At 37.7% G+C, this 19,552-nt stretch overlaps 2 protein-coding genes across 2 annotated transcripts in view; both read left to right on the top strand.

The window, feature by feature from the left end:
• Positions 1–6,603, top strand: LOC130570439 (uncharacterized protein K02A2.6-like). The gene is made up of 2 exons (XM_057361114.1): positions 1–1,783; positions 1,895–6,603. Exons 1-2 carry the CDS (start codon positions 1,552–1,554, stop codon positions 2,575–2,577), a joined length of 915 nt encoding a protein of 304 aa, XP_057217097.1. The 5' UTR covers positions 1–1,551; the 3' UTR covers positions 2,578–6,603.
• An 8,482-nt stretch (positions 6,604–15,085) lies between these two features.
• LOC130560902 (hepatocyte growth factor activator) overlaps positions 15,086–19,552 on the top strand; it is a 17,490-nt gene continuing 13,023 nt past the window's right edge. Inside the window, exons 1-5 of the mRNA XM_057344921.1 lie at positions 15,086–15,639; positions 15,743–15,806; positions 15,936–16,032; positions 17,765–17,838; positions 19,326–19,463. Coding sequence (XP_057200904.1) covers positions 15,517–15,639; positions 15,743–15,806; positions 15,936–16,032; positions 17,765–17,838; positions 19,326–19,463 — 496 coding nt within the window. The 5' untranslated portion in view covers positions 15,086–15,516. The remainder of the gene's footprint in view (positions 15,640–15,742; positions 15,807–15,935; positions 16,033–17,764; positions 17,839–19,325; positions 19,464–19,552) is intronic.

The following is a 19,552-nucleotide window of genomic DNA, read 5'->3' on the forward strand; positions in this document are numbered from 1 at the left end:
GGTACAATGTTGCATATGCGCAGTCAACACAAAATGAACGAATCACTCGCTGAGACACTCGTTACTCCCGAGTCATTTTAAAGATTCGTTCAAAAAGAACGAATCGTTCATGAACGACCCATCACTAGTTGTCAGGTCAACCGCTTGTGCCTCGGCCAATTGATTCTCAATTTGGGCTTTTGTTTTTTGTACAAAGCAGGAATTACAGTGTTGCTGAAATGGCCTTGTAAAGTAATAGTGTAGCGGGGCTCAATTACATGAAGCATGTTTTTAAAACCCACGTTTTCTACTACAGAGTAGGGTCTCATATCCGTGGCTGTAAATGTACCAATCGCCGCAGTGATTTGTTTTGCTTTGTTCGAATCAGTTGGAAATGCCTGCATAAATGCTGCGGGGATAGTCTGTAGCGTGCGTGTTTCTCCTTGTTTTCGTCGATTGCCAGCTATTGACACACTGGGGTGATGTCGGCGTAAATGAGCTGACATGTTTGAAGTATTCCCGCTAATGTAGCTTATTGTCGTGTAGCAGATGCGACATACCATAGTGTTTTTATCCACCACTCTCTTGCCATTCCCCTCATAATTTACAGGGAAACCAAAGTGGTCCCAAAAACCAGACCTGTTGATTTTTGGAGGATCTTCTATTTCTGGTCTGGTAATCGCATTAAAACTAGCCATATTGCTACGCGCTAATATGCCTGACTGGAGTAACGGTTAAGTGCAATTGTGTTTTTCTTTTGGGGTGGGTGGGAGTGGCAGACAGCACGTTGCCTTTTACGTCGTTTGGGTTGCCTTGTTGAGAGAAGTCGCACTGAGAACATCATATTTCACACAATTTAAGCAATTTTATCTTATTTTAGGATTAGTCAAACGAACCGTTCGGTTTGTAATGCGTTCCGAACCGAAAGCCTCGTACCGAATGATTCAATATGAATACGCGTATCGTTACACCCCTACTAGCCAATATTATTTTGAGTTACCAGTAGAAGAACCGTTACTTGGCTTTAAATGTGACAAAAATACAACACCTATTCAACAAATTGTTTATTTAATTAGATTATTATACAATGAACATTTTGCAACAAATTGTTTATTGCTAAAAACTAACATTAATATAAATGAAATAAAATATAAATAGTAATATTATTAGACACTTCCCAGACAGATAAACAAATAGACCCCTTTTCCGCTTACGTCACGGCATTAGCTGGAGGCAAAACAAAGGGAAAACTGGAGGCGGCCAATACAAACCAGCACAGATTCGGCTAAATAAGGAGTGAACTTCAATGGTAAATTCATTCCAAACCTCTCCGCAAAAACTGCGTGCCTCAGTGAACTGTTGAATCATAAAGCTGAGTTCAAGTGGACAAATAAACATGAGCAAGAATGGAAAATGCTCAAGTCAACTCTGACAACAGTTCTCACCTACTTTGATTCTGCTAAAAGAATCTAAAAAAAAATCTCCACAGACGCATCAAAGGACGGATTACGTGCAGTCTTATTCCAAGCAGATGCCGAAGGCTGGAAACCCATAGCCTATGCCTCCAGGAGTATGACGCAATCTGAATGCAGATATGCTCAGATCGAAAAAGAGTGCCTCGGACTTGTTTTTGGATTTGATAAATTTCACGACTATGTCTATGGTTTACCATCGTTCACAGCAGAAACGGACCATAAGCCTTTAATTGCAATCATCAGCAAAAATCTGAATGAAATGTCTCCACGCATTCAACGTCTAATGATGAGACTGCAACGATATGACTTTGAATTAGTCTACACTCCAGGCAAATACATAGTCCTAGCTCGTGCACCAATAACATGCAAATTCTCAGATGTGAGTTCCACGGAAGATGATGTGAACATACAAGTGAATCGCATTGTTGAATCTCTTTCAGTCTCTGATCAGAAGCTCAAGCAAATAGCTGAGGAGACAGCAAAAGATCCCGTTCTCCATGCTGTCATTGACAATTTGAACAACAATTGGGTCAAAAGTTCTTGTGCTCAATTCTACAATGTGAGATCTGAGCTCAGTGTGGCAGATGGTATTCTTCTGAGACGAGACAGAATAGTTGTTCCACAAGTGTTGAGAGAAGAGATGCTTTCCAGGATTCATGAAGGACATCTTGGAATAGAGAAATGCAAACGGAGATCCAGGGATTCAGTCTATTGGCCTGGAATAAATTCTGACATTGAGACAATGGTCAGTACTTGTGAAGTATGCCTAAAACATCAAAACAGGCAAGCAAGAGAACCTATGATCACAACAGACCTACCTCAGTATCCCTGGCAGAAAGTGGGTACCGATCTGTTTCATTTCCATGGAAAAGAATACTTGCGGGTAGTGGATTACCTTTCTAGTTGCCCAGAAATCGCCCTGCTGTCTAACTCTTCAACTGCATGTGTGATTCAGCATTTCAAGTCCATTTTTGCCAGCCACGGCATTCCGCTAGTAGTGGTGAGCGACAATGGCCCGTGCTACAACTCAAGAGAATTTCAGGATTTTGCTGATCACTATGATTTCAAACATGTGACTTCAACTCCCCGTCGTGCTCAATCTAACAGGAAAGCAAAAAAATGAGTGCATATTGTGAAGCAATTGCTCAAGAAAGCATCAGAAGGCAAGTCAGATCCATATCTAGCTCTTCTGAGCTATCGAGCAACACCTCTTGAGCATGGTGCATCTCATGCAGAGCTCTTAATGAATCGTAAGATAAGAACAACGCTTCCATTCAGAATGAACACAAAACGGGACTCTCCAAAAGAGACAAAAGACAAACTATGACAAACAAACAAAGATGCTGAAAGTGTTATCAACGAATGTCATTGTGAGAGTGGAAGATGCAAACTGCTGGGACAAGAAGGCTGTTGTTTTGGAAGTAAATCCAAGATCATATGTTGTCAAAACAGAGAATGGACAAACTCTTAGGAGGAATCGCAGAAGTCTTCTTAAGACACAAGAAACAAACAACACACTGGCTGACAAGAAAGGAGAAGAAATTCTGGTCTCACCTGAAGAACAAGTACCACCAAGCTTCTTCCATTCGACTGGATAATGATCATTTTGCAGAAACCAACGATGACTCTCCTATACTAAGAAGATCATGGCGTATTATAAAGAAACCTGATCGACTGAATTTGTAAATGACTATGCCTAGTTACATTTGAAAAGAACTAAACAAATGCTTTGTTTTTGTTTTAAATGGCTGTTTAGTGACAATATTATACGTTTGTGTTAAAATGTCTCTGTTGTTTATGCACTCCATTTTGTGTTTTATTTCAAAAGAAAGGAGATGTAGTGATTAGTTGATGTTCCTGTTATTGTCCACTAGATGGCAATAGTAACAAACATAAAACACAGATACATAAGAGTAAGACAACACAAGGGGGTATGTGTGTGCGGCAGAAATAAAAGAGGCTACACGCCAGTTCGTAGAGTTCCTTTTCAGAGTGTTTATTCAACAAACACCACAGTCATCTATTTTTAAGTTGTCACAAGTGCATTAGTATAAAGGGAGAGGGAACAGTGAGAAGGCTCATGTTATGTGTCAGTTTTGTGTTCAAGTAAATGCATTTGCTAACGGTTGCCACTGTTAGCACACGCAGGCATCTAACGTTATAGATGTATAAGCTCTCAGTTCAATCTTTACTATAAACACTTGGTTTCTCTGTCTGGTAGGTGTAGATGTCAGGCCACTTAACTGGAGGTAATCATGTCAGTTCGTCTCTGGATCCATTGAGTGAGCGCATACAGGTCAGTCAGATCACTTGCGTTAAAGTCAACTTTTTTAAAAAACAATCGCGGGGGGTACATGCATACTTGTCTTTAGCATTCGCATTGCGTGCATTCGCATTTATAATACGACCGTCTAAGCGGTCAACGCCTCCGTTACGTCCCCATACGTTAGCGGCAAACGCGTCCGTTACGGCCCCATACGTTAGCGGCCCGCCGGGAAAACGCCCGGTACGCCAGATGGCCAGTCCGCCCCTGGTAATGTGGTCAGAGGGATCTTTCTGCCTCCAGCTAAGCTCCACCCACAAAAACGCGTCGCAATGTTTACTAACAGGAAAGGCGTCTATACAGCCGGGAAGTTAACTTCGGGCCAGGCGCATAGGTCATATAATACCGCCTATATTATTAAAATGTTATCCTACAAAATATCTTTCCAGATTATATTGATTTATCATGAATCATGTATTACAAATGAATTCACTGCCTGTTACAGTATACACTTCTGGAAAAAGAAACGTTGAACTCGACTAAAATGTGTATCATGATCTTAATAATCTTTCAATCTGAAGGTGTGTGTTTAGTTTACATGTCTGGAATTACTTTTGTGGACAAAAACACAATTTTACATTAGAAAATGTGTCAAATAATGAAGAAAAAGCAGCAAATAAGAGCCCATAATAGATGGAAATTCCTTCAGTAGTGGTTAAAAATCTCTTGTGGCTAATTGGAAGACGTGGCTACATTTTATTTTTAACAGTTTAACAGTATTTTAACTACATATATATAAATGACACAGCATTTCTCATCTCATGCATTTTCAGTATGTCATAAAGTTTTATTTATTATTTTATTTTATTATTTTGAAGGACATCCCCCATGGCAGGTTTGGTCAGATTTCACTTACAGAGACAGAGAAATTCAAACAATTCTGGTTGTGTTGATGGAAAACACACACACACACTTGTCACAGCAGGTACTGCAGATCAAACCGCACCTGTGGTGGCATAAAAACTGCTTCCTCACACACTATATACCCCACATGAGCATGCTCTCTATGTGTGTGAGAAAGAGACTTTCTTTATGTTATAGCTTTTTTTCCAAACATCTTTTTAAAGAGAATGTTATGTTTTTTAAGAAAGTGCTTCAGAATTCATGATGTAAGAACAAAACTGTGAAAATGTAAAAACATCACAACATAAAATATTGTTGTACAAATGTCTTTAGTTTAGGAAATGAAAATGAAACGACACCATTTAACATCATAAACAAATTATTGTTAAACAAACTGTAATATTTATTAATGCTGAACCCTTAATAAATCAGAAGCATTATTCAATATTACTGTATATATAAAAAACAAAGGGCTTTTGTTTTTAAATTGTTTTCATTTAATAATGAAACCATTTAATAATCTCCCAATTACGAATAATAAAAAGCATTCCAAGGATTAGTCAATTATGACTTACTTGAGGTAAATGCAGTTATAACAATTTAATATTAGGTTTTTCATATTTTATATAAAATTGCTTCAGACTTGTTTTACTTTAAAGTAAATGGTTATAATAACAGACACTTTAATAAAATTAATAGTAATGCTAAATAACGTTCAGTACAATGTGACACTAAAGCATCACACGTTTGTTGTCAGTTAAGGAGAAGTTGAGCCTTACTGATGGTGCTGTTAATGTATAAGGGTAATGAATAATGACTGAGCATTGGGACTAAATAATGTTAAAACTAAATGAGGATGATGTTTTGGGAAGAACGAGTTGATCATTAGCTGAGTATAAAAGCAATAGAAGAATGAAATGACCACTATGATACACAAGTTAATCCTGAACACAGACTTCACAGAAGTGTCTGGAGAGCACCGTCTGAGAATAAATTGAAGGATTACTCTGCTCATATGTGGGTGTGTTACTGGGTAAATTTCCATCTGATGATTCTGTAACTCATTTAGAGTGAATTACAGTAATCTGGGACACTTTGCTATTGACTCCTCATGTCAGCAGTTCTGAGCACCTAATAAGATTTGTTAGAAGTTGAATGTCGTTGCTGTCCTTCTGAAACCTTGGATGTCCAAATCAAGGTTATTTCTGTTTACTAAAATGAAAACTTTGAAAACGTTTAATTGAAATCAAATAAAATATTGACTTAACATTTTTTGGAAAAACTTGACTCAAGGAAAATTTGAAATATTGCCTCAAAAATAAACTGAAGTAAGTTTAAAGCAGTAAAAGTATAATAATAAACAAAAACTAAAATAAAAATTATCTAATTAAATAAAACATTAAAAATAAACAAATAAATTATAAAATGACAAAAGCATATACCAAAATTGCTAAAACTTTAACTAAAAAAAAAAAAGATAATTTAAAATATGAATAAAACTATAATAAGTCCAAATTCACAATTTTTCAGCAAAAGACTTTTTCAATGATTTAATACTGTGTTGTCAAAGATGACAAGGACTTTTTACCTCTTATTGGTTATATTTGCAAAACCCGTGACAAGCATAAAGGTTGACTAAATAATAATGATTTATGACAAAAATAAAAAGTCATGAAATGTGGAGATATGAGGTCTCAGAAGGACAGCAGCGATATGGTAATGTTGACATAGAAAGTTGACATTTGATTGGACAAGAAACATACATAAATGTAGGTGTTCCTAATGTCATCCCACATCGGTAAGGTTCAGTGTAAATCATAAAACTGTTCAAGTCTGAAAGACGTCTTCATGGTAATACTGATTTGTTTGTGCTTTTTCTTAGTTGAAGCCATTACCGGTAATCTGTAATTTTTCATTTCTTTCTTTCAAAAATACCTCTTTCTCATTTTATGTAAAAAAGTCTTCAATTTCAAATTCACCCTACTTATTATAAAGCCAATTCAATGATAAAGATATTTTAACTGTATTTATTGCTTTATTTTATTTTTTTGCAGCATGGGAATTAAAAGTTCTGTAAATAAAAATGATAACATTCAAAAATGATTAAAAAAACTGTCAAGTATTGTTAAATCTTGTTTATATTTTTAATTGTTAATTGTTCAGGAAAAGGAATAAATTTACACATGGATTACTTTTTAATTTTGTTAGAAGTGCTATTTTATTACAGAACACAATAAGCATAAAAAGATGCTGATATAACAAAGAAAATAAGTGAATATAAATATTAATTTTCAGAATGAGAAATAAATATGTTGCAACTTGCTCTTATATTAAACATTCACAAATAAACATTATATTAAGAACCCATTTAATTTAAATGGGTTCAATATATACTGTAATTTAAAAGAATGACTAAATTATTAGACTAATGAATTCATACATTTTAATAATTTGGAGAACATAAATATACTTAAAGCTGTTATGTCAACATCATTATTTATCACACACAATATGTCAAACATTACCAGAGATTAACTGTCAAGTGATATTTCTTAATAATCAACATTCTGGCCACATTTTCTTGGCTTGTGAAGAAAATGGAAGCAAAAAATGGCAATATGGAGGCATAGCAGGCCAGTAAACACAAACAGCTATGCCAACATCTTGCCACATTTTCTCTTCCCACATGAAAACTTTCTCATTCCTTCCTCCAATCTGAATGAAACTTGGAAAAAATGAAAAATTTTAATTACATCTCACAGTAAGAATGCTTTGTCAGTATTTATAAAGCATTTCAGCATCATTTTTCCCAAGTCAAGAATAAGTCACACGTGTGAGGTCACACAGAGCGTAATGTTAAGGGTCAGATCAGGTAGATGTAGCTGATACAGTATCCAATCCAACCAGCAAAAAAAGGAAATCCGCAAAAATATATATATGCTGACAAACACAAACATAAAGCCACGAGTAACAATGTTCTATTGTACATCTGATTTCTTTAAACTTATTTTGTAGGACTTTGCCATCTACATTTTTATGTACTTTAGTGGTGAGTCCAGAAGTGAAATCAAAACTCTTACCTGTTACATTGGAGTCTAAACACAAAATGCAAATCTTCTGTTATATTTATGTCGTTCCCTTTGTCAGCAGTGCCTCCGATAATCTCTGTGCTGTTCTCTCTTTGAAGTTCCAGCGAGACTGAATGAAGCCGCTTCCTCAGAAGTACGTTTTCACATTGAGGTGAGTCAGCAAACTTGCTGCAGCATTCAGGTGTGTTAAGGTGTGTTTGAGCGCCAGCACGTCACTGCTGGACCGCGCCTGCTGTGCCAGGCAAGAATAATGGAGCACGCACGTCAGGGCAGCCCGGCATTCAGGTTACACTGGTGTAGCACAAGATGCTTTTAAATGCAAGACCCTGCTATAAACACATATGTGTGTACTTATGTGTGAATCACGATCGGTATGATCTCGGTCTAGACGGGGGTCTCGCATCTCCCGGGACGGTGAGCTGGACGCTTGGAGAGCGGTGTGATCACTCATATGTGCTGAGTCAAAGTCTTGATTTCATGAATGAATCATGAAACCCACATCGGCCCAGTTTTCCTTCTTCAGCAGCTGACCTGATGCTTTGTCACCCACTTTTAGCCCAGACGATTACAGGACCGAACTAGAGCTGAACATGCATACACGTCACATTATCAAAGTGTCTTTAGAATTATGAAAATTGGGGTTATGGGACTATCTGCTTGTCCGACCAATGACAGACTGATCTAGCGTTCAGAACACCTGTATGAAGATGATCAACAAGTTGTAATGTAAGTCGGGTTACTTACGTCATACAGTTTTTTTTGCCTTCAAATTGAGGTCCTTTCATTAAAAAAATATCAACAATGTGTTTGAGCACTTTCTCTCTACAATATTTTGTGTGTGTGTGCTTGTACTGGGGGTAAATTACTTTGTTGTATTTATGTAACTTGGTTAATAGTTTTCACACTAAAGAACATGGGATGTATTCATGGAAAGTTGCATGTAATCCCTCTGACCGTCGCTTGAATGATTATAATAATAATTGTTAGACTGTTGGCCTGATTTCTGAGCTCTTCCCCCGAGCCGGTGACTCACTTCCTGTGGCACACCTCCCTGGATCACACCTGAATCCTCCCACATTACAAACATAAAATAGCTCCATCCATATACGCAAACTGTCAAACCCAAAACGCCTAACAGCGCTACTGCCTTTTCCATTACAAATAAACAAAAGAACACTTTGGTCGTTATATTGTGGAGATCTTTACGCCCTACACTGTATGTGTGTAACTATACTTAACCATACTTTAGAGACAAATTCGTATTTTACAGCGAGCAAACCTGACAAAACCACCTTTCGGGAAGGTCCTGATTTGTAAAAACGCAATATAAAACATAACATTTTGGGTAACACTAGGTTGTATTTGTTAACATTAGTTAACACGAACACACGATGAACAATACAAAGCATTTATTAATCTTAGTTTATGTTAATTTCAGCATTTAAAAATACATTTTTAAAATCCCAGATAGTAAATGTTAATATTGGATAATGCACCATGAACTATGAATGACTGTATTAACATTAACAAAGATTAATACATGCTGAAAACTATATAGCTCATTTTAGTGTATGCATTTACTAATGTTAACAAATGAAACTTGATTATATTATTGATTCATTAATTACTCACCCTCAAGTACTTAAACATCTGTAGGACCTCCATTTTTCCCAAAAAGGCAAATTAAGGTAGTTTTGGAAGCTTTCTGACTCCATGTTAGATTGCAACGCATCCAATCTTCAATGCTGAAAGTGCAGTCCACGCGACTCCGGTGGTTCAGTATTAATTAATATAATGTGACGAGGATATTTTTTGTGACTTACACTCAAATCAGGAAGTTTTTGAATATAGACGTTAGTTTTGTTTGTTTGCACACAGAAAGTATCCTCGTCACATTATATGAGTTAATCTAAATACCGGAGTCGCGTGGACTATTTTACGATGTCTTTACGCACTTTCAGCGCTTTGAAGATTGGTTGCGTTGCAATCTAAGGAGGAGTCAGAAAGCTTCCAAAACTACCTTAATTTGCGTTTTTGGGAAAAATGGAGGTCCTACAGATGTTAAACTACTTGAGGGTGAGTAATTAATGGCAGAATATTCATTTTTGGGCGGAGTTCCCCTTTAAGAACTTTATAACCAGCCGTGCATGTATAAAAGCAATAGAAGTGCAAGGAATGACAAGACACATGAAAACTGGGATTTTTTTATCTTACAAATATGACTGTTGTATTGTTTAAAAGTCAATAAAAACTTGTTTTCTTTGCAGTATTTGAGGTCTGAAATAATACAGAGCAAAATACATTTTCTGTTATTTTGACCGGTTTCTTCAGTTTTCATTTTCTGCAAATAAAGGCAAATAGAACCAATCTTTTTACTTCAAATTTGGGAGAAATATTGTTAGTACTTTACAGAATGAAACAAAAAATTATCCATTTAACCTAAACACATACATTATAAATTTACTAAATAGTAAATTTAGAAAAACGTAAAATAATTTTGAAATGGTCTCTTAAGCTTAATTTTTCCGTGGCTGTATAGTTAGAAAATTATATATTATAATATATAGTTGGAATATATAGTTTGTACCATATTAAAATCATGTGCATGTGTGTGTGTGTGTAGGATAGGGTGTGTATTTTCTTTAGAGACAGTATATTATTTTTTATATTATTTTGCTGTCCTTTGATTATAATTTTATTTGAATAACTATTATAACTATTTATTTATTGGGTTTGAGAGGTTTGGGTTAGTCAGCCTGTTTTTAATGTTAAATAAAATCAATTTGTACTCATTACACTCAAAAAATGCTGGGTTTTTTCAACCCAGCGTGAGGTTAAAAAGGGCCAGACCCAGCCAGGTTATTTTAACCCATTGTTGGGTCAGACATAAACATTTTCTGGGTTACTTTAACCCAACGGTCGGGTTTGTACCTTTTTGACCCAACACTAAGTTGAAAATAACCCAACATTTTTAAGAGCGTAGGGATCTGCTGGCAAGAACATTTTACCACCAATACTTTGAACAAAAAGTACTATTCATGTTTTTCATTATTACCAAAACGAATAAGACCGATGACATGATATACTGTACCCACTTTTAACACAAATAAACAAAAGACCTCTAAAATGTTCCACTTTAAGCATGAAAACATACGTTTACGCTATGGTCCTCATTTAATCTCTTTTTGATATCACCCAGAGACAATCTGAAAAGCAAGACACTGTACTTATAACAATATATTTTGGGATTTTAAGGATGCAAAACATATTCTTTTAAGGACAATGTTCTGTGTTTTTGTCGGCTAAGCAGAGTAAAAGTCTGGACTGAAGTGTGTGACAAATGATTGTGAATCACACACGTGCACACGTCACGAATCTTTGAGCTCCACGTGTGAATCACCCGCACTGACCCAGACAGGGGCGGATCCTCACGGGTCCTCCCGAACCCTGATCCGGGCCTTGACTCATCAAAAAAATCACCAAATCTTACGAGTCTGGCTGTGTCATATGCTGAGAACAAAGAGTTTGCAGTCCAGCCCATATGGGGATCGTAAAAACTGGGCAGTCCAGCTCAGGTCAGACTGGTGATCTGTCACAGCCCAGAAAAACTACATGCACATATGGTTCTGATCAAACATTATGACACACGTTTACCAACAGATATCGGCTCACTGCATGAATCAGCAATGCAGTTGTATTTTCATGTATTTTTTGTCCGTTTTCTTATCAGTGAGCAAACGTTCACTGTATTCGTGTAGCTCATAAATCAAAGGTCACACAAATACTGACCCAATTCACTCTGTACAGCACAGGGGAAAAAAATCTATTGGGGCATGTTGTGGCAATGCCTTAATGTTTATTGACAAATCATTTTAATTTAATTATTAAATAATATCTAATGTTAAAAACCCTCAACAATTCATGTCCATTTAAAATCCATTCAGCCAGTTGTACCGCAAAACAACTAATAAAACATGAATATTAAATATCAATTAATCACGAAATATCACATTTTATAATGATCATCCTGTATCATCCTTTATGATTTTCCGTTTACCAAAATTTCCCAAAATATGATGATCTTGTTGATGACGATGATGATGCAATTTTACTTTGAGGCATAAAATGTTCAAATAAACAAATTAATAACATTATAGAGAGATTTCACTGTTATCTTTTAGACAAAAGAACAGCCTGTCGACCATCTAAAATCTTATTTCACCACATTTGCATTAGACACGAGGCTTTCCCAAACATTGCCAGATAGAAATACGCACACACGCACACACACACACACACACACACACACACACACACACACACACACACACACACACACACACACACACACACACACACACACACACACACACACACACACACACACACACACACACACACACACACACACACACACACACACACACACACACACACACACACTCACCTCAATTAGAAGCTGCTGCTTTCTGTGAAGAGAAGACGTGAAGAGAAGGTACTTCACAAATAAATATTTCTCTCACAAAGAGCTTTATATAGGCTCCAGATGAATTCCCTGGAATGGATTTGTTCCCAGCAGAACAATCGTGAAATTCCCCTCAGGATACGGAGGAAAACCTGGGCGAATCGGTGTTTCCGCGTAATTTCGGATGTTTAATTCTAGGGAAAGACCCGCTAAAACAACTTATGAAACTGACACTGACTGTCACCAATGAATGAATAAGAGAAAATAAAAGCGAAACTTGTCATTGGTAGAGCGCGTGTGCACCTTCTATCCGCCAGATGGTGCCAAAATAAAAGACATACCGCCTTTCAAAGAAAGCCTAGCTTACATTTACTAGAGTTATATCGGGAAACTGCTGCATTTACCATCGGCACTTAGCAAATTATATGTTTCCTTATAAAGGCACTATCATCATTTGCATTGCATTTGAGTGCTAGTATTATGCCATTTGTAGCCTGCGTCAACCAGATGACAAATGATGGGAAAAAAACAAGGAAATCTGTGACGCCTGCACATTTGTTTCCCAAGATCAATAAGACAAAGCTTACTAATTTGCCTGCCTTAACTGTTTTCTGTATAGTTTCACAGCTTGGTTAGCTTCTATAAACAGAATTCATCTTCTGTCTGGCTGCAACAGCATGTTAATGTGCCAAAGGAGAACTTGCCCTTCTGGTTGAGCCTGGTTACTTCCAAGTTTTTTTTTCTGTTCCTTGCCACTGTCGCCTTTGGCCTGTTCACTGGGAAACTGCTGACATAATATGCCGAACTATTTTATGACACATACATTGTCCAGTTCATTTTGTAAATTTAAAGGCGCAGTTCTTAATTAACAGCGGCCACTAGCCTTGTAATATAGATTTGCCACGAATCGCTCAGTCCAAACACGACGGTGGCCACCACAGTACAAAAACATGTCGTTCTCATGTTGATGCAGGGAAGAGATTTTGCGGGCATTAGAAAGACTGTAGAAAGAGCTATGACTTATGTATTACATAAAATAAAAGGTTTGTGGATTTTAAGTTTAAAAAGAAGGATAAAAGTCAGGCAGGAGCTAGGACCTGCGTTAATATTATACAGACTTTACAGCAGAGACACGTTAGGATGAAATCTTTTAGCAGATATGTACTCACAGATATCTATGGAGATACTTTCCAGCAGAGAGACGTTGGAGAGAAAGATCGTCTTAAAATTACCCCCAAGGAGGTTGCTTTGATTCGGATCAGTATGTGAGTAGCATACTAACATATCAAGATATGAGAGAGAGAGAGAGAGAGAGAGAGAGAGAGAGAGAGAGAGAGAGAGAGAGAGAGAGAGAGAGAGAGAGAGTTGGAGCTGAAACTGGAGAGCAAGCGAGAGCGCGTTTTATTCTTTTACTCAATGATGAATACACTTTCTGTTAATCCGCGGGTCACACGCGTTCCGCACCGGAGAGCACGATCCGTACGGATCACGGATCATCCCGTGATCCGTTTCACCACGATACCGCAGCGGAGAGGAAGAGAAAATGCGCGTTGTAGAGTTGTTTGTCCGTTTAGGGCTGCTGTACAAAACATGGCGGCGAATTCAATGCGTGTAGGCCAGCGCTGTATGTAGATATAAACAGCTTATTCTAAGGTATTAGAAACATAATGGTTCATTACGTAAGGTCTTTATACACCTCTGAAGAAATAGTTTTGTATATTATATTGTATTTCTGTCAATAGATCCTCCTAAAAATTCCGTATTGTTCCTTTAAGTCAAAATTTACTAGTAGTGTTGAATCAGGGGACAATCAAATAGTCAGCCCAGTTAACATTTTTTTATCGTAAACAACTGATTATTGAAAAGAGGCTGCTTGACAAAACGATTCTCCCATAAACATCATGACCTTTAGCACAGGACTAGTAATGTGTAATGAAATGGTAAAACCGTCAACCCTGTTACTTTTAAAAGCACAGTTTTAAAGGCATATTCTAACATAGCAATGTGTTCATTCTGTTGGTACAATGTTATTTATTAACACTATAAAATAATTTTAAAAGTGGAAAATGCTCCTGTTTTACATGGCTACACAACTTTACTGCAGACAGATCAATTGACACAGTTTGTTTTACGTTCAGGTGATGTGAACCTTGACCTAAATAGTTACACGTGTTGAAAAACGTAACCCGTAATAGAGCCAGTGGGTGGGGCCGACTCTATACACAGAGGCCAGGCAGCATGCTTTAATTTAGGAGCATATTTCGTTCATTCATTTACTGCTTTTCACTCATGGTTTCACTCCAACATGCTGCCACACCCAGGCAATCCCTTATTCCCAGGTAAAGTGTCAGAGTTCCTCACTTGGCAACGCATCTTCGTCTGACTGTGACGGGTTTACGCTGGTTTATTCCTGTCACTCAGTGAGAGAGTGTGCTATAGGGAACAAACACACAGAAAATGTGTCAATGCAGAATAGTAGGGTGATTTTTTTGTTTGGGTTGTTTTGTTGTTTGGGGTAGCTCTAAATACAATATTTTAGATGTTTGTTTGGTTATGTGTTTATCCGGAAAATTACTTTAGTTTTTATCTTTCTTTTTTTTGTAAATATCATTTTATATTATTAATTTATTTGTTGGAGGGGTCTAGTTATGCTGATAAAATTGTCACAGTGTTATTTAAATTTTGATGAAATGAACTGGTCGTGTTCTAAACAGGTTTTCACTTGACATTGCAGTGCCTTTGATGTGCAAAGCTACATGACTCATTTGCGTTTTCTAATGATTTACAACCACTTATTATTACCAAATCTTCTTGTTATGGGTTGAGAATAACCATGCCCTCTCTCTCTCTCTCTCTCTCTCTCTCTCTCTCTCTCTCTCTCTCTCTCTCTTTCTCGGGAATTCCTTCAGCTTTCACTCTCGAAGAAGTTTCGGTCTATGAATGATTAAACGCATTCTTGATGTAAAAATGAAGCGCCGCGCAACCGCCGCTGTGACGCGCAAAACCTGCATCCGCTTTTTCTGTTCCTCTCCGCGCAAAGGTGCGCAACACCACGAGTGGGTGGATTCCATGACAACTGCCCCAAAATCAAAGCATGCGGAGCAGAATTACATCACAGGCTCATGCCGGGCTGGGTCTGCCCATTCTGCAAGGTGTAATCACAGGGTTTTCTCGTGGGAACTCCTTTGGAGAGACTTTTCCTGCGGAGAGGTTTTACGCATCCATCGCCCCGGGATATAATGGAGGGGACCTACAGATGACGCTTCTGTTTATAACAAGGCAGAAACTCTCTGTGTAGATCTGTTTTACTGCTTTCCCAGCGAAACATTTTAAGGAGTTTGTATGTGGAGAACAGATCGTCCAGAAATGCGGAGCTGGGATTACTCTCCAATCCCTACGCGTCGCTTAATTCTTTTTCTGATGTCATATTTTATTTTATTGCCTTGTTTGCAGTGCGCTCGATCGGTAAGTGTCCCGATCAAGTTGGTGGAAGTTTGTTTTCTGGGATACTTTTGGCATGCGCATTCAGACATCTCTCTCTTTTCGTCTGTTTATCTGTGTTCTAAAGCGCAGAAAGCCACCTGGTATTGACCTGTTAGTTTTCGGAGAGTCCAACAGTTCAACTCAGAAAGGTATGAACTGTCCCCAACTGTCGGATTGCTTTACTTTTTCTCACAACTTTTGTAAACAGGGTTAAATGTGCGTGCGTATGTATGTGTGTGTGTGTGTGTGTGCGTGTGTGTGCATGTATGTATGTTTAGTTCTCACAACAGATGGCAGGCAGTGCAAGTTTCCTTTTCGCCTTGGCGGGACAATTTATCACCAGTGTATTCCTCTGAACTCTAACTCTAAGACCTGGTAAGTACCCACACATCCACACACACTGGATCACAGACTATTGCCATGATGTTGCAATGCACAAAAATGTAGCTTTTCCCCAAATATTAGCCTGTAAATTATTAAAGACTATTTTAGATCTGTAATGAAATGCACAGATGTAACGTAGCAGTTCTCAGCAAATGGGTCGCAGATCTAGAGGAAAGACAGCAGGGGAAATCAGTGGTAAATGTATTGAATTCCTGCAACCATGAGAAGACTGCAAATCATTCTTTCTGAAATAACCTGCTAAACTAATGCCATCGTAATACCCATCCTAACCCTTTACCTGCAGTTCAAATCCTTACTACACCTAGAGCTATAGCTGTTTGATATCTGGGTTTAGGCTGGATAAATAGCTTGAATCACCTTCTTCACCAGCCTAAACCGGATTATTGTCTAACCTACTCTAAATTTGGAACCTTGGTTTTTAACCAAACCAAGAGTCTGATTAGCCCAAATCCAGATCCTTTGCCAGCTCAAATCTAAAAGAAAAGCCCACACCCAATTTATGAATCAGAATATAGTCAAAATGTTAATGTTATTTTTTAATTCATTGGCAATTGACTGCCAGCCTTCATGCATCCTGACCTGTTCACGGTCACTGTTCTGTTTGTGGGAAGAATATTCTCTCGTTATCATTTAAATCGCTTAAAAATAACTATGTGTATCAATTCAATAAAAAGTTACAGTCTTATAGAATGTCAATTTATCAAACGGAGATATATGAGGGCAGTGATGAGAGATCAGAGGGGCTTTATGGTAATTAATCTTACTTACTGAAACAAGTCTGGGCAGAACTCTGCTGTAAGTTTTCCCCATATGTGAGCATAGAAGGTTTTGTTTGGCTGTGCTGCTTGAATGAACACAAGATCAATGGTTCTCAAATGGTTTCTTCCAAACCCAGATCTCAAATTAGTCATCAGTTATGACCCAACACATCTCTTGAATATCCATGCCTTCATGCTTTTGGCAAACAATACTTCTCCACACAAAAAAAAGCTGTTATCGCCAAGACGCCAAAACCATGTCGATCCTCACTGCAAATGAACCGATATTAAATGCAGCCTGGGTCATTTATTCTTTTATATTGCATAGTTTTCATGTTTTAGAGGATGAGAGCATGTCACGCAACTTGCCCATGTTGGCGTTTGCCTCATCTGGACCCTTCTAACAGGTGAATTTGCTTTGAAATGTATACAGCGTTTTAAAGAATAGTTTACGCCCCGATTGGAAATTCTTTCATCATTTACCCACCCTTATGTCATTTAAAACCTGTCTGACATTCTTGCTTCTGTAGAAAACACAAGAGTAGATATTTTGAAGAATGTTGGTAACCAAACAACATTGCCCCCCATTGACTTCCATTGTATGGACAAAACCACTGAGACGTTTCTCAAAATATCTTATTTTGTGTTCCACAGAAAAAGTCATGCATAAAGGATGACAGTGTTTTTATTTTTTGCCGAACTATGCCTTTAACCTCTTTTTTCAAAATGTAATAAGCCTATGTATTTTGCAAGTGTACATAAATATATAATTGCATTTTATTATTTGCATTCATTACATTTTTACCGCTGTCTGTGACTCAATTAGAACTAGAACATTTTGGTCAAACATCTTCAAACCACTGCCATATATTTTGTCTGTATCTGTGCATCTGATCTTTGCACAATTTTGGAATAACCGAGTCATTGTGTTTTTGTTTGTCAAGGTGTTCTCTCACTCACAACTTCGACCGTGACCGTCAGTGGGGATTGTGTAGTCCACGCACACGCCTGTTTAATAGTAAGAAACTTCTTTCATATTTTTCTTGCGATGAAAGCTGTCATGCCAACAGTGTACTGTGCAGTCAGAGCTTTAGACTGCTCAGTCACGGCTACAGTGTTAAGAATGTCTTAACACGGCCGTGATTATGCTTTCCGGTCGCGTCTGTCGCAAGTGTTTTTCTTTCTGACGGATGTGTTTACGTTAATGTGTAAATGAGTCACGTGTTGTTTGAAAGACATAGGCTTTTATGTTTGTAACATGCACAGAGGGGGTTTTCCAAATGCGTCAGCTTTGCTTTAAATGTACAGGCTATGTATATACTCACGCAAAGGGGTCTCTCACACTGTCAGAAGTAGTATAAGCACAATGCTATGAAGTCTAAAAATGGGAAGTTTCACTTCCAATGTTTTTTTTTTCTTGTAAAAGCCTTTTTATCACATTTAGTCATTCCATACTAAAGATCTTCTGCGATGCAAAGTCGCATTGACGTAATCTCAACTGAAACAGGAAGTTGACATATTACAGCCTAGAATTTATATACAGGCTGTGATGTATATAATACATACAGCCGCAGAAAACATTAAGAGACCGTTACAAAATTATTTTCAGTTTAGTGTTTGGGTAAAATGATCGTTTTTGTTTCCTTCTGTGAACTAATACGTATTTTTCCCAAATTTCAAATAAAAATATTGTTTCTGTTTGCATTTGTTCGCAGTAAATCTAAAACTAAAGTAAAGTAAAAACTAAGACCACCCAAATGTATACGCAAGTAAGGTGGGCGTACCTGTCAGTACAGTTACTTTGCAACCTGATGTTCCAAATATGGTAAGAGGCGTTACATTTCCGTCACACGCTTGCAGTATTCCACCAATCACTACGCACTGGTTAACTGACCAATCATAGCACACCTCGCTTTTCAGAGCCATGAGATTTGTAAAAAATCTGCGCGTTTCAGAGAGGCGGGGCAAAGAGAAGATACAAACATGTACGGTATGTGGAAAATACAGCGTTTTTGAACCTTAAATCGTGTATACACATTGCATTACATCTAAAAAAACGATAGTATTCGTTTTAGCCGTGTCATATGACCCCTTTAAGTCTTCTCGGAATAGACAGAGAAATACTAAAGTATCTCAAACTCAAACTTGCCAGATCCGCATCAAAAGCCAATATTATTGAAGATTTCAATATAAACTCGAATATTTCTCATCAAATACAATATACTCAAATCTAGGTGACGTTCTTTTATTCACTGCTCAGATACGCGAGGACTCCCTACACATTAGTCACGGATGACAGTTGTGATGCCAGAGGACATTCCTTAGTCATTGTGTATGATCTAGAAAACAGATACTGTACATGATTCACTGACAGTGGAGTTTCTGATATAAAACACTGTTCCGTCCACACGCAAGCATGCAGCGTAGCGATGACGCAGCTCTGATTTTATAATGACAAGTTGTGTCTGTACTCTGATTCCTTTCTGTATGTTTTCCTCCTGACAGGGTTTCTTCCTATTCACAGGGATCCGGGAATCTGTCGATCAAACCCGTGTTATAATGGTGGCGTGTGTGTCGAAGCTGATCTGCAGTCATTTGAGTGTGTGTGTCCCGACGGCTTTAGTGGTGCCCTGTGTGACAACAGTGAGTCACACACACACACACACACACACACACACACACACACACACGCACACACGCACACACGCACACACGCACACACACACACACCA

Source organism: Triplophysa rosa, linkage group LG1, assembly GCF_024868665.1.
Source record: "Triplophysa rosa linkage group LG1, Trosa_1v2, whole genome shotgun sequence".
In the NCBI taxonomy this organism is placed as follows: domain Eukaryota; kingdom Metazoa; phylum Chordata; class Actinopteri; order Cypriniformes; family Nemacheilidae; genus Triplophysa; species Triplophysa rosa.